A 16,394-nucleotide genomic window follows, 5' to 3' on the forward strand; every position below is an offset into this window, starting at 1 on the left:
ATTTATTTAAAAACTTTTTCCTACGTCCACGCGGTAACTCTTCCGAAAAAAAATCATACATGCGATTGTGGTAATGTTTGCACCATTTTAAAATTAGCCGTTATATAAAGTTTTATATATGGAAATGTGCGCAATTTCATGCACAATACAACCTCAAAAACAACCATGGTTGTAGCTTTTATCAGTTTTTAGATATTTTCATATAATAACGATAATTACCAAAATTTCAACCTTCGTCAACTTTGACTCTACCGAAATGGTCAAAAAACGCAATTGTAAGCTAACAAAACGCTTATATTCTAGTAATATTCAAGCATTTACCTTCATTTTGCAACAAATTGGCAGTCTCTAGCACAATATTTTGATTTATGGTGAATTTATGAAAAAAATAACATTTTATGTCCGCGCGGTAACTCTTCCGAAAAAATCATACATGCGATTGTGGTAATGTTTGCACCATTTTAAATTAGCCGTTACATAAAGTTTTATATATGAAAATGTGCGCAATTTCATGTAGAATACAACTAAAAATAATTGAAGGTTGTAGCTTTTCTCATTTTTGAAATATTTGCATATAAATCACGATAAAATAGAAAAAAAACCATGTTCGGTCAACTTTGACTCTACCGAAATGGTCGAAAAAAGCAATTGTAAGCTAAAACTCTTACCAGTCTAGTAATATTCAGTCATTTGTATTTCATCTTGAAACAAATTCGAAGTCTCTAGCAAAATATTTAGATGGTGAATTTAAAAAAAATCTTTCCTTCCCTTCGCGCGCGGATTCTCCGCCACAAATCTTCGAAATGCGTACGTTCCATTCTCGGAATATTTGCTCCGTTTCATATTAGGCATTTCATAGATTTTTATATATGAAAATGTGTGCAATTTCATGTAAAATAAAAGAAAATATTTGAAGGTTGTAGCTTTTCTATTTTCCGAAATAATTGCATATAAAGAAAATATATATATAAAAAAATTCGACATTCAGTCAACTTTAACTCGTCAGATATGGTCAAAAAAACTGCAATTTTAAGCTAATACTCTTACAGTATAGTAATATTCAATCATTTGCCGTTCATTTGAAAGAAATTGGAAGTCTCTAGGACAATATTTAGATTTATGGTGAATTTTTTTAAAAAAATATTTGTTTACGTCCGCGCATTACAAATTCATGCATTATTTTGTGATAATATTTTCTCTGTATTTACCTTTGATCGTTTTACAATGTGTTTTTATATACCTAAATGATTGCAATTTAGTGTACATTACAACGAAAAAAAAAGTAACTTGTCACCTTCAACCGTTTTGCGCACAGCGCGATTTGAATACAATTATATATGAAATTTCGTTTTTGCACTATCATATATCACATTATTTATATATGATAATGATAATTTTTTTCATTTCTGATGGTTGCATACTAAACTTCAGCCAATTAAAAAAAAAGGAGCCAAAAATGAACTCTTAATCTTGAAACTAAGAGCGCTGTGATTTTTTGAAAAAAAATATTTTTTCCGCTTCCGCGCTCACTCTGAAACACACCTCCGGCACACGGGGGAGACAATTTTTTTTTACCGCTTCGGCGTAAGAGGGTTAAAATACGACCAATATGAATTTTGTAATTAAAGTTTTTATTATTATTATATTATTATTAAATAACTGAAATTATAAATTATCAAATAAACATTTTTCCACATACTAGTACCATAAAAATTCTTTCATCTCGGTAAGAGAGAGAGAGAGAGAGAGAGAGAGAGAGAGAGAGAGAGAGAGAGAGAGAGAGAGAGAGAGAGAGAGAGAGAGAGAGAGTTTATCTATCTCTTTCTGTTCTCTCAAAAAATACTTATAACGCTTCCAGCGAAAGAGAGGGAGGGAGTTACCACTATGACACATTATTATCTTGTGTGGCAAAAGAGAGAGAGACGGAGAGCCAGAGAGAGAGAGAGAGAGAGAGAGAGAGAGAGAGAGAGAGAGAGAGTTAACCTTAATTAAAAGTGGACATGGATAGATTAGTACGTATTGTATTTCTTTAAAATACTATCACATATGAATTTTGTAATTACAGTTATTATTATTATTATTATTATTTAAAGTAGTAATTAAAAACAAATAGTACAAGTACATATAAAAAATCTTGAGTCTCAGTAAATGAGAGAGAGAGAGAGAGAGAGAGAGAGATTGGAGGAGAGAGAGAGAGAGAGAGAGAGAGAGGGGGGGGGGGGGGGAAATTTCATGAGCACTTGATTGCAACACAGCAGCTCTTCCCCCTCCTGGCTGTCACAGAAATTGATATATTCTGACAGTTTTTAGCACCTGGAGTTCGAGAAAGGTTACTGAAAGAAGACTCGGATTTCCTTCATTCTTCCATAATTTTTTAAATATATAAGCTAAAATCTTACTAATTCACTATGGTATTTTCTTTAATGAATTGATATTACTGCTGTATAAATTAATATTAATATTTGAAAATAGTAAATCATATTTATTATACAAAAAAACATACATCTTTGTAGTAGAGAAGAGAGAGAGAGAGAGAGAGAGAGAGAGAGAGAGAGAGAGAGAGAGAGAGAGAGAGAGAGAGAGAGAGAGAGAATTATTATTTTTATTTATGTGATATCATTTTTTAAACTTATTAAACTTACTAATACAGTATTAATCTAAAATAATATTTGAAAATTAGTAAATCATTTTTGTATTATAAAAATGTATTTAGTCATGAAATAAACATCAAAATACACTAATTAGTGATTATTTTCGTCGGAAAATAACTATGGTTTTTATATCCAAGTATAAATGGATTCTTAAGTGAAATAATGTTTCAATGATATTTTGTTGTTTTGTATTAAAGGATATGTATACTGTTTGAGAATGCGTTCCTTATCCTTGACTATGGTTACCATACAGTTTAATAGCATAAATTAATTTATGCGGCCCTCGCTCAGAAACTAGTTCTGCGTATGAGGTATCGTTAAAAAGCATAAAAAACTGTCGTAACCTTGGAATTTGCGTTGTAATCTAACCAGAAACTTAGTTTTGTTAACCCTTAAACGCCGACTGGACGTATTTTACGTCGAGATAAACTTGTCTGTCGGGTGCCGACTGGACGTACTTTTTACATACAAATAGGACATACGAAAGAAAGTTTTTTTTAAAATTCGCAGGAAAAATACTTATAGGCCTACCAGCCTAAAACTTTTGAATCACGCGCCTTGGGGATGCTGGAGTTCACGGGATTTCAAGGATCAAGGCCTGTTTTGTTTTGAAGCGTGACCCAGGTGCGCATGCGCGATATCCCTTCTTCTCACTCCAGCCAGCATCAGTAGCTCACCATCCAGAGCGCATCTTTCCGCGAAAAGCGTTGTTTTTTTCTGGACTTGTGCGAGACTTTGAGCATTTGTATTGCTACAGTACATTCATAGATAAGTCTCAACGACGTGTGAACCATGGAAAGGCGCGTTTTTAATTTTACCCGTCGGAAGGGATCGTGTAAGGCGAGTTTTGGACCTGGATGCTGGCGAGGGCCAAGCACCCAGCATGACCCCGCGCCTCAAGGCCGTTCTGTGCGGCCACGTGTGGCTGAAAGTGTTTCAGGAACTCATAGTATGCCTTTGGTTTACCCCTAGGAAGCATGTGGGCGTCCTTAGGGGCATTCGTAGGCATTTGGGAGGCCTCCAACCAAGGGACATAGACTAGTATCTTTACGAAGCTTGATTGGGAACATGTCGCAAGTCCTCATTTTGATGGCGGATGGTCATCGAGTGATGAGGACATCAGTCCCGATGAAAGTGAGGATGAATATTTGCCCTCAATGTCCGTTCGAGGCTCACATCCCGAAAGTGAGCTCGAATTCAGTGGGTTCAGATGCTTCGAGGGGAATCTGAGGTAGAGGAGGGGGAGGGTGGGGATACGGGCTCAAGTTTTATCGCAGAGGACGATACAGAAAGTGAGGGCCTAAGTGAGGGTGATGGGCCAACAAGGGGTGGTGTAGTGTGCATCGTGCCCACACCCGTGCGCGTGCACGGGCACGTAGAAGGTCGGCTCCGTCCCGCCAGCCAAGGTGAAGGTCGTCGTCGGAGAGTGACGAGGGGTGGACGGAGGACCCCACCCCTCCCAACATGCACCCCTTCACGGCAACCCCTGGATGACCGTACCAGTACCCCTGACTGTTTTGGGGTTCATCCAAGCTTTTCCTGACGCGGGAATTGCTGGAATACCTGGTACACAAGACGGTGGACTACGCTCGTACTGCCGGTATGAGCTGAGGACGACCTTGTCGTATTACTGGCGGGGTTTGCAACCTCATTGACATGGCGCATTTTTTGGGGCTCCACATTTATTTTGGTATGACACCTGCTGTCGACGTCAGGCAATATTGGAGGAGAAATTATTTTTTATGTATGCCGAATGTGCCGTGATAATTTCCTGGCGTTGGACAGGTACTTCAACGCCTTCAACCGAAGGGCCATACCCCGGAATAACAGTGATCGCCTCATTTTAGTGCATACAGTGTTGGATTATATCCATGAGCGGTGTAGTAATCTCGTGATTCCTGGAGAGAAACCTGTCTTTGGATGAGGGATGATGCCTTACAAAGAAAGGACGTCTTAGTATAAAAGTGTATAAACCCCAAGAAAGGCCAAAGAAATATGGTGTGAAACTTCTTTTTCTTCATTAACCACCGAGGAAATTACCTGAGGACCGTGAGAAGGCCAAAACTGGGATATACGTTGTGGACGTTTTTCATTGTATACCGGGGTCTTCTCCACGCTGCGTGACACTGTATTCAACCTTGTGGGACGTTTCCGTAACCAGGGATATCACCTGTTTATGGATAATTATTATACCTCGGTATCCTGGCCCAGGAACTGTATGAAGCAGGTGTTCCACGTCAGTGTACCCTTCGGGTTGGTGCGTGGGGCCCCGAATGTCCTCAAGAGGTTCGCTAGTCATCCGCAACACCTGGCAAGGCAGAGAGACACAGTGGCGGCGGAAGGGCGCTGTCTTCGTCATCTGTTGAAGGGTGTCCGACTCGTCCCATGATTACGACGAATCATGACCCATCCAAGAAGAGATCGTACAGCGGAAGAAGACACGTCGACAGGGCGAGTTGTGTTTGAGGAGTTTCGTACCGAGCGGCCTACTGTCATTGGGCACTACAACAGGCACATGGGAGGAGTTGATCTCTTTGATCAGCTCATCCAGTATTATCCCTTCGCCAGGAGAACCAGAAGGTGGACACAGAAGCTCCTCAAAATACATCCTTCAGTTGGCCCTCCAAAATGCCTACATACTGTACTGTGGGTACCGCGGTGACAATCTTCCGAGGTTTGACCCACATACAGTTCCTAGAGGTAGCCGGGAATGCCCTCATCAACTTCGATCCCGATGAGTGGCCTTCCATTACTGACCCACTGCCCCGAGCTGCAGATCTGCCCCTAGAGGAAAGGGCAGATAGGAGGGCCAACTTCGCTCGACCTGCCGCCGCCCCCTGCTGACGACGCCCCTCTTGCTCCGCCGGCCCCGCCATCACCGCTTCTCGTCGGGTAGTGGACCCTGCGTGTCGGCTGCAGCCAGGGGAACACATACTGGAGGCCTTAGAAGGCGGGGAAGGCAGAAACGGTGCCGGGTGTGCCATCCATGAATGGCAGAGAGAGCACCACCCGGTTCTTCTGTGTCTCTGCAAAGTTGCTCTTGCAGGATAGGGAGTGTGACCGAAAGTACCACTACTAAGGTCATGTATTGCAGCGCGCCCCCTAACCGACAGCGGAGGGCGGGGCACGGGGCCGCCGGTCCATCAGCAGTAAGGGCGCGCGTCCTCCCTCCTCCACCTGTACCTCGTCATGTTGAGTGGAAAAAAATGTAAGACTCTTCAATGGAGGAGGGAGAAAACAAGAATAGAACGAAGAGTCAGGATTACGAGTGAGTATTCTGCATTTATTTTATATTTAATTTATATTTATTACAATTTTTTATATATCTGAATGTGTGCATGATAAAATAATAATAAGACATTTCATTGTATGCAAAAAGAGAAGTGTCACCTGCATTCCTTTTATTTATGTATTGGTACCAGAATCGAAGAATGTAATATATATTTTACGTATTTATTATATATATATATATATATATATATATATATATATATCTATATATATATATATATATATATATATATAATATATTACAAATATTTTTTTTTGGGGTAAGCAAATTACTTAGTCTAGTAATATTCAATCATTTAACTTTCAAATTAAAACAAATTGCAAGGTTTTGTTCCTGCAATTTAAACAAAAAAATGCAAGTCTCTAGAACAATATCTCGATTTATGGTGAATTTTTTGAAAAAAATATTTTTTTCCCTCCACGCGCCGATTCTCGGCCGAAAATCTCCGAAACGCGTAGGTCACATTCTCCTAATATTTGTGCCTTTTCATATTAGGCTTATTTTATATTTTTTTTATATTTATATGGGAAAATGTGTGCAAAAACATGCACAATATAACAAAAATTATTGGAAAGGTTTTTGTAGCAATTTAAAAAAATCATTTTTTGGGGGAAATTTTGGCAAAATTATAAAGTTTTAAAACGATAAGTACCAAAAAAATATTTTTTTACAAAAAATAATTGGAAAGGTTGTTTATTTTCATTTATCATGGAAATATTTTGCATTATAGTACGATAACGTCGCAAAAAAAACTACCGATCGGTCAACTTTGACTCAACCGAAAAGGTCAAAAAACGCATTTATAACATAAAAAATCTTACAGTCTAGTAATATTCAATCATTTATCTTCATTTTAAAACATATGCAAGTCTCTAGAACAATATCTCGATTTATGGTGAATTTTTTGAAAAAAATATTTTTTTCCCCTCCGCGCGACGATTCTCGGCCAAAAATCTCCGAAACGCGTAGGGTCACATTCTCCTAATATTTGTTGCCTTTTCATAATTACGCTTTTTTTTAGAGGTTTATATATGGAAATGTGCACAAAAAACGTGCACAATATAACAACAAAAAATATTGGAAGGTTGTAGCATTTATCATTTTTGAAATATTTGCATATAAAGTAACGATAAGTACGAAAAAAACTAAGATCGAGCAACTTTGACTCAACCGAAATGGTCAAAAACGCATTTATAACATAAAATCTTACAGTCTAGTAATATTCAATCATTTATCTTCAATTTAAAACATATTGCAAGTCTCTAGAACAATATCTCGATTTATGGTGAATATTTGAAAAAAATATTTTTATTCCGTCTGCGCGCCGATTCTCGGCCGAAAATCTCGGAAACGCGTAGGTCACATTCTCCTAATATTTGAGCCTTTTCATATTACGCTTTTTTTTAGAGTTTTATATATGAAAAATGTGCGCAAAAAACATGCAAAATATAACAAAAATTATTGGAAGGTTGTAGCATTTCTCATTTTTTTTATATTTGCATATAAAAAAAAAATTTTAAACAAAAATTTGACATTCTTCGTCAACTTGAACTCGTTCGAAATGGTCGAAAAACTACATTTGTAAGCTAAAACTCTTACAGTATCGTAATATCCAATCATTTTTCCTTCATTTTGAAACAAATTGCAAGTCTCTATACAATATTTCGATTTATGGTGAATTTTTTTTTTTTTTTTAAAAAATTATTTTTTTACATCCCGCGCGCTACGAATTCATAGCATCATTTTGTGATAATATTTTCTCTGTGTTGCTTTTATCGTTTTACAATGTGTTATATATCAAAATGATCGCAATTTAGTGCACATTACAACGAAAAAAAAGTAACTTGTTACCTCTAAACCGTTTGGCGCACAGCGCGATTTGAATACAATTATATATGAAAACTTTCGTTTTTGCGCTATCATATATCGCATTATTTATATATGATAATGATAATTTTTTTCATTTCTGATAGTTGCATACTAAACTTCAAGCAATGACAAAAAAAGGAGCCAAAAATGAACTCTTAATCTTGAAAACTAAGCACGCTGTGATTTTTTGAAAAAAATATTTTTTCCGCTTACGCGCTCACTCTCAAACCCCTCCGGCATACGGGAGTCATTTTTTTATTTACCGCTTCGGCGTTTAAGGGTTAATTATGTATACTGGAAACAAGCAATGATTTTTTCATTATTTGCACTTTTGGACTGTTATAAACTGCGCATCCCAAGCTAGTGTATTCATTCGGTCGGAAACTAGTTCCGCATATGAGGCGCACTAAACAAAAAATTTTTAAAAATACGACATAAAAGTGTTGAAAATCATCATAACCTCAAAATTTTTGTTGTAATCTAACCAAAAACTTATTTTTATTAATACAGGCGGTCCCCGGGTTACGACGGGTCCGGCTTACAACGTTCCGAGGTTACGACGCTTTTTCTTAAATATTCATGGAAAAATCCGCCCTGGGTTACGCCGCTTGTTCCGAGGTTACGGCGCTGACACTTCCGACGCTCCGAGTTTACAACGCTTTTAAAAAACACATACTATGATAAGATAAGAATCCTTTATAGTTTAGCACAGTTTCTCTCCTCTCTCTCTCTCTCTCTCTCCTCTCTCTCTCTCTCTTTGTATTTTCAACGAAAATAATCCCTATAATTCTCTCTCTCTCTCTATACTACAAAGATGTAGTTTTTAGGTATGATAAATAAATGATTTACTATTTTCAAATATTAATATTAATTTATACAGCAATAATATCAATTAATTAAAGAAAATACCATAGTGAATTAGTAAGATTTTAGCTTATATTTAAAAAATTAGGGAAGAATGAAGGAAATCCCAGTCTTCTTGAAGTAACTTCCAGTAACCCTTTTCAGACCCAGGTACTAAAACTGTCAGCTATATATCAAGTTCTGTGACAGCCACGAGGGGGAAGAGCTGGGGGAGAGCTGCAGTGTTGCAATCACTTGTGGTCCTGATTTTCCTCTCTCTCTCTCTCTCTCTTTCTCTCTCTCTCTCTCTCTCTTCTCTCTCTCGCTCTCACTCTCCTCTCTCTCTCCCCCTCTCTCATTTACTGAGACTCGAGATTTTTTATGTACTTGTACTATTTGTTTTTAATACTTTAAAATAATAATAATAATAATAATATAATAATAATATAATCTGTAATTACAAAATTCATATGTGATAGTATTTTAAAGAAATTAAATAATACGTACTAATCTATCCATTTGTCCAGCTTTTTTATTAATGGTTTAACTTCTCCTCTCTCTTCTATTCTCTCCGTCTCTTCTCCTCTCTTCCTTCTCACTCTCACTCCTCTCTCTCTATCTCTTTTAACCGAGATGAAAGAATTTTTATGGTACTAGTATGTAAAATGTTTATTGATAATTTCAGTTTTAATTTTAATAATAATAATAATAATAATAATAATAATAATAATAATAATAATAAAACTTTAATTACAAAATTCATAATGGTCGTATTTTAAAGAGATGAAAATGACCTTTATATTTCACTTGTAAGGATAATTCCTCTTTTCTTCACAGAGATGAGAGAATTTTTATGGTAGATACACGTGTTTATTATATTTTCAAATAATATTAATAATAATAATAATAATAGAAGTAGTAATAATACGATAACTAATTTCAAAAGAAAATTCTTCCCTTTGTCTTTTTCTGTATCAACTTCCCCACCTCAACTCGAGTGACACTCAAGCTTAACAATGCCATACAATGGTCAACGAATTTAATGGTTTTATGTAATCTCTCTCTCTCTCTCTCTCTCTCTCTCTCTCTCTCTCTCTCTCTCTCTCTCTCTCTCTCTCTCTCTCTTGACTGAGATGACATCATTTTCATGGACGTGTATGTAATAAGTTTATCATTAATATTTTCCAATAATAATACTATAAGTACAAAATTCATATCTGAGTATTTTAAATACATAATCATTCCATTTCTCTCTTTTAAATACTGTAAGGACAACTCTCTCTCTCTCTCTCTCTCTCTCTTCTCTGTCTCTCTCTCTCTCTCTCTCTCCACAAGATACTTGTCATACATTTGGTGTTTCTATTTCTTCCTTTTATCTCTCTCGCTCTCAGCAAAAGAATTGATAGACAGACAAACATAATTGCACAGTCCTCTCTTTCTCTTCTCTGGAGAAATATATGTATTTATGGGAGGGGGAAAAGTTGCCTACAGACGTTCATTTCAATCTATTGAAACCTAAGGAGTTATTTTCTCCTCTCGCTCCTTCCTTCTTTCTCTGTATCTTCTCTTCTTCTCTCTTCTTCTCTCTCCCTCCTCTTCTCTCTCTTGTATTTTAATGAAAATATACAGTAATTTGTGAATACACAGTGTTGCACATGAAAAAAAGTAAATTAGGGATAATTTTAGAGATACCCCTAAGAAAAATTGCAAATTAGTAGTGAAATTTTCCCTGTGGACATGTTATCAAGAACGTCGTTCCGGCTTACGACGATTTTCTGGTTACGACGCGTCTTGAGAACGGAACCCCCGTCGTAACCCGGGGACCGCCTGTATACTGTGCTAAACTATAAAGGATTCTTATCATAGTATGCGTTTTTTAAAAGCGTTGTTAACTCGGAGCGTCGGAAGCGTCAGCGTCATAACCTTGGAACAAGCGTCGTAACCCAGGGCGGATTTTTCAATTAATATTTAAGAAAAAGCGTCGTAACCTCGGAACGTCGTAACCCGGGGACCGCCTGTATATATGAAATTTTTTTCCCGCTGTCAAATATCCCAATATTTATATATGATAATATTTTTTTTCATTTCTGATGGTTGCATACTAAACCTCAGGCAATGACAAAAAAAGGAGCCAAAAATGAACTCTTCATCTTGAAAACTAAGCGTGCTGTAATTTTTTGAAACAAAATTTTTCTGCTTCGGCGCTCACTCACACAGGAGACGATTTTTAAAATACCGCTTTGGCGTTAAAGGGTTAAGCTTTGAATGCCACCAAATATACTTGAGCATTAGACAGTTACATTTTTAAAAATTCCAGCAAGTTTTAACTCCTTACCTTCCAAAGGTATTGCAGGATACCCTTCAACAGTAAAATTAACATGCGCTGTGCCATCAGCTGTTGCAACAATTGACGGACTTGTGACAATATCACCAGGATTTCCAATCACGCCTCCAACACCACCACTACCCATTCTGACAACACTAACCTGGGACCCATCTGCCCCATGGCTTGCTGAAAGGTTAACAACTAATTAAGAAGAGATGCACGTGGTACAGCTATCTGTTTATGTCTAGTAACATTTCAGAAAAATTGTATACATCACAACAATATAAGATCATAAACTCCAAAATATACAGATCAACACCTGATGATGTGATTAAATCCAGGCTGTGAAGCCAAGTGCTAGGACACTTTCAGCTTTCTGGCAAATAAGATAATGAAAAGAGTGGGGATGGTTGGACAGCAAGATGAAGACCAAAAAAAAAATGAAATTTTGATAATAAAATTAGATTTTGTATATACTTAGCCAGTAATCATATCGCTAAGTGTTTCTAGATGGTGGCCTAAATTCAAATTTCTTAGGTAGCGCTTCAATGACTCAGAGCAGGTATACAGAGCCATCCCCCAATGGCAATACCAGAAACGACTTAGCTAATCACATCATTCTGTTGTATGCATAATGTCCACCAGAGGGGAGGCATGTGGGCTCTGATCATATAACTACTGGGTGCAGCACCAAAATAAAAAAACCAGAAAACACTTGACACCTACGCTGAAATAACATCATGACCCATCCACTGAGTGGTGGGTGCTCCAGGTACATTGTACCCACAGGCTCTCCAAACTCAGCACCTTACCAAAAAGGTGAAGAGGTGAGAGGAAAACATCCTATACTTCCTTCTGCGATGTCATGCCAGTCACTAACAATGGTCTCAAGTTATTGAAAAAAATGATATTGTTATGATACAATAAAGTTTGTTCATACTTACCTGGCAGATATATATAATCAAAGTGCCCACCCACCTCCCCTCAGGAGACAGTGGCACTAGAAAAATCTGACAGAAAATGGGAATGGTTCCTGACGCCCGCCTCCCAGCAGCGGGAATGGGTACTACCACCTGGCCGACCACTGCGTGTGCCGGGAGTTTTGAAATTCTGTCGGACTTCGGAGAATACAGCTATATATATATCTGCCAGGTAAGTATGAACAAACTTTATTGTATCATAACAATATCATTTTGTTCATGAACCTTACCTGCCAGATATATATATAGCTGAATCCCACCTTTGGAGGAAGGGGGAGACAGACTTGGATTTTGGGAAACAATTCCATTTACATGATTGATATCTTGGTTCCTTACCTGTTAGCATAGCTGACTTCGTGAGTACCGTCACCCAAGTCTGCTTCTGCTTTACTAGAGACTCCAGCCAAGTAGTGACCTGCGATGCTGTTGAGTTCTAGAGGATCTGTCAACTGGGGCGTGACCACAAAACAACTAGATCCTACATTATAGACCTCCAATTTTTGGGTAATGCATTCCTAGAGGTGCCAGCAAGGACGTGACCTGTGTAGCTGGTGCGCTCTAATGAAGTGTCACGGGGAGCGTGACCACAATGTGACAGATCATATAGGTGTTGATTAGACACCGAATGCTGTTAATGCTTCACTGGAGGTGCCAGCCAGGACGTGACCTATGTAGCTGGTGCGCTCCAGATGATTTGTCAATGGGTACGTGACCACAATGTGACAAAAACATTTTACCCTACTATGAGGGTGAAGCAAAAACATTACCACCTGACGTAGCCTATCTAGTTAAACTTCGTATAACCAAGGCTAATGGAGGGAAGTCCGCCTAAGGCGGCCGACCCAAGACCACAATATACTAAACTAAATAAGCATAATAAACTAAAAATAAAAAATAAAAGAAATAAAATTAAAAAGTCCAAACTAACATATTATTTCCTAAATGATAGGAAGAGTGCTACTCTCTGTCCCCAATATAGTGTCTGCTGCGACATATGGGCCCAAAGAGCAACAGTTCTCGTATGTAGTCCTCACCTCCCAAAGGTAGTGAGAGGCAAACACTGAATTACTACGCCAAAATGTGGCATTCAAGATGTCATTAAGTGCCATGTTCTTTTGGAAGGCTACCGACGTAGAAATAGCCCTCACTTTCATGCGCAATTTCACCTTCAACATTTTCATATCACTGTCTTGACAGGATGAATGCGCTTCCTTGATGGTGTCCCTCAAGAAAAAAGCCAAAGCATTCTTCGACATTGGTAAATTTGGCTTCCTTACCGAACACCACAAGTTATCCGAAAGACCTCTACAATCCTTAGTCTTCTTTAGGTAGAATTTGAGAGCCCCGACAGGGCACAGAACTCTCTCTGGCTCGCGCCCAACGATTTCGGCCATCCCTTTAATTTCGAAGGTCCTAGGCCAAGGGTTGGACGGATTTTCATTTTTTGCCAGGAACGTTGGGCTCAAGGAACAAACCGCGTTATAACCTTTAAAGCCCACGTATTTGCTAATCGCTTGCACCTCGCTGACTCTCTTCGCCGTCACCAGAGCAATCAGGAAGATAGCTTTTCTAGTAACATCCTTCAGGGAAGCCGTATGCATAGGTTCGAATGGACTGGACATGAGGAACTTCAGAACTACATCCAAGTTCCCAAGACGGCAAACCTGGGTTGTTGAACCTTTGTTGTTTTCAAAAGATCTCAAGAGATCGTGAAGGTCTCTGTTGTCCGCCAAGTCCAGGCCTCTGTGCCTAAAGACAACTGAAAGCACACTCCTATATCCCTTGATTGTAGAGACTGCAAGTTTTAGATCCCTTCTCAGATATACAAGGAAGTCAGCAATCTGGCTCACAGAGGTCGTGGTGGAGGAAATGCCGTTCTTCTTGCACCAACTCCTGAAGACTGCCCACTTCGATTGGTACACTGCATTGGATGAAGCTCTTCTTGCACTGGCGATAGCTAGCGGACGTCCCCATAACCCCCACAGCTCTTGGCATACCTCCTGATGCAGAGTCCACTCGGTTGGCAGAAGTTGACCTCGTCTGCTGAGGAGATCTGCCCGGACGTTCTCTACTCCTGCTACGAACCTTGTAAGGATCGTGACGTCCAGTGCCCTTGCCCACAGCAAGATCTCCTTTGCCAGGGCAAAAAGGGACCGAGACTGTGTTCCTCCCTGCTTCTTCAAGTACGCCAGAGCTGTGGTGTTGTCTGAGTTGACTTGGACTATTCGATGAGACTTTTTCTTGGAAAAACTGGAGAGCTAAAAAGATGGCTGCCATTTTGTTTAGGTTTATGTGCCAGGACACCTGTTCCCCTCTCCAGGTGCCTGACACTTCTTCCCCCCCTAATGTTGCTCCCCACCCCGTGGTGGACGCGTCGGAGAACAACACTAGGTCGGGGCTCTGAACCTTGAGAGACACGCCCTCCGACAACTTCACTGGATCTAGCCACCATTTTAAGTGATGTTTTACCTCTCTTGAAATTTTTAAGCTCATATCCAGATTCTTGTTTTCTTTCCAATTTTCCTTGAGAAAAAATTGTAGCGGTCAGAGGTGCAGTCTCCCCAAGGAAACAAACTTCTCCAGCGAGGAAATGGTCCCCAGCAGGCTCATCCATTCCCTCACCGAGCACGAATCTTTCCTTAGGAAGGCTGTCACTTTGTCTAAACATTGCTGCTGACGTCCCTGGGACGGAAAAGCTCGAAAAGCCACTGAATCCATCTGAATCCCCAGATACAGGATGGATTGGGTTGGAATCAGATGTGACTTTTCGAAATTCACCAGTAGTCCCAGGGACTTCACCAACGATAAAGTTATTTGAAGATCCTTCAGACACCGCGTTTGAGTGGAGGCACGAATGAGCCAGTCGTCCAGGTACATAGAGACTGATATTTGCAAGATGAAGCCACCTCGCCACATTCTTCATTAAAGTCGTGAAGATCATAGGGGCCGTGCTCAATCCGAAGCAAAGCGCCCTGAATTGATAAACTGTCCCTTTTAGGACAAACCGAAGATACTTCATCGACTGTGGATGGATGGGGACGTGGAAATACGCGTCTTGAAGGTCTAATGAAACCATCCAATCGTTTGGTCTTAAGGTCCCAAGAACTGACTGAGGTGTCTCCATCTTGAATTTCTGCTTCTGTACGAACCGATTCAGACTGCTCACATCTAAGACTGGTCGCCAACCTCCTGACTGTTTCGGCACCAGGAATATCCTGTTGTAGAAGCCTGGGGATTCCAGGTCTACGACCTGTTCCACCGCTCTCTTTTCTAACATCTGCTCGAGCAGATCGAAAAGGATTTGTTGCTTCTCCTGATGGTAAATAGGGGATAAATCCTTGGGTGTTGTGCACAGTGGGGGAGGTTTCAAGAAAGGAATCTTGTACCCCCGCTTGATGACGTTGAGCGACCAGCTGTCCGCCTTCCTTTCTATCCAAGCTTTTGAGAATAGTCGAAGCCTGGCTCCTACTGGTGGCTGAAGGATATCTGGTTCATTTCTTTCCTCTGATCTTAGCCGAGACTCTGCCTCTGGAACGTGTACTTCCTCAAGAAGATGTTCTCGAGGAAACTCCACCTCGAAAGGGCTTCTGCTTCTTGAACGGTTGCGCCCGTGCCGACGTAGAAGAAACAACCGTACGTTTTGCCGACTGAGCTAGGAGGTCTTGGGTAGCCTTCTCTTGTAGACTGACAGCCAGATCTTTGACCATAGCCTGGGGAAAGAGATGGCTCGAAAGAGGCGCATACAACAATTCTGCCTTTTGAGAGATAGAGACCGCCTTTGCAGTAAAACCACAATAGGCCGCTCTCTTCTTCAAAATCGAAGTGCAGAAGTGCGAGGCCAACTCCTCCGAACCATCCCTGACGGCCTTGTCCATGCATGCAAGCACGCTGGACAGCTCCTCGAGGCTAAGCGAATCAGGACTACGCGACCGGTTATCCTAGACCCCTAAACACCAATCCAAAAAGTTGAAAACTTCTATCGTACAGAAGAGTCCCTTCATATGATGGTCCATCTCAGAAAGGGTCCAGAGCACTTTCGTCGTCGACAAAAGGGATCTCTTCGGTGCATCTACCAAGGTAGCGAAGTCACCTTGGGACGAAGAGGGGGCTCTAAAACCTATCTCCTCCCCTGTCTCATACAAAGACCTGCCTTGCCTGTCAGTCTTGAAGGGGGTAGGGCGAAAGCGTTCTTGTTTCGGGCTTTTCTTGACTCCATCCAATTCTGCATTTTCTTAAAAGCCCTTTTTGTTGATAATGAAGTAGCCATCTTCAACAATCCTGGAGTCTTGATAGCCTTAGACGATAGCAATTGTGAAGGAGGCGACTGCGGGGCTTCAGGTTTAAACTTCTCTTCAAAGGAGGTTCGAAACAATTGAACCAAAACCTGGTAATCTGAAGATACTGTTGATGATTGTTCTTCAGTTAATTCCTCC

At 39.9% G+C, this 16,394-nt stretch overlaps 1 protein-coding gene across 1 annotated transcript in view; it reads right to left on the reverse strand.

Moving 5' to 3' along the window:
* LOC135212066 (ABC transporter F family member 4-like) overlaps window positions 1–16,394 on the reverse strand; it is a 182,627-nt gene that overhangs the window by 100,948 nt on the left and 65,285 nt on the right. The window contains 1 exon segment of the mRNA XM_064245410.1: window positions 10,991–11,167. Coding sequence (XP_064101480.1) covers window positions 10,991–11,167 — 177 coding nt within the window.

The sequence above is a fragment of the Macrobrachium nipponense genome, chromosome 40 (genome assembly GCF_015104395.2).
Source record: "Macrobrachium nipponense isolate FS-2020 chromosome 40, ASM1510439v2, whole genome shotgun sequence".
Lineage (NCBI taxonomy): Eukaryota > Metazoa > Arthropoda > Malacostraca > Decapoda > Palaemonidae > Macrobrachium > Macrobrachium nipponense.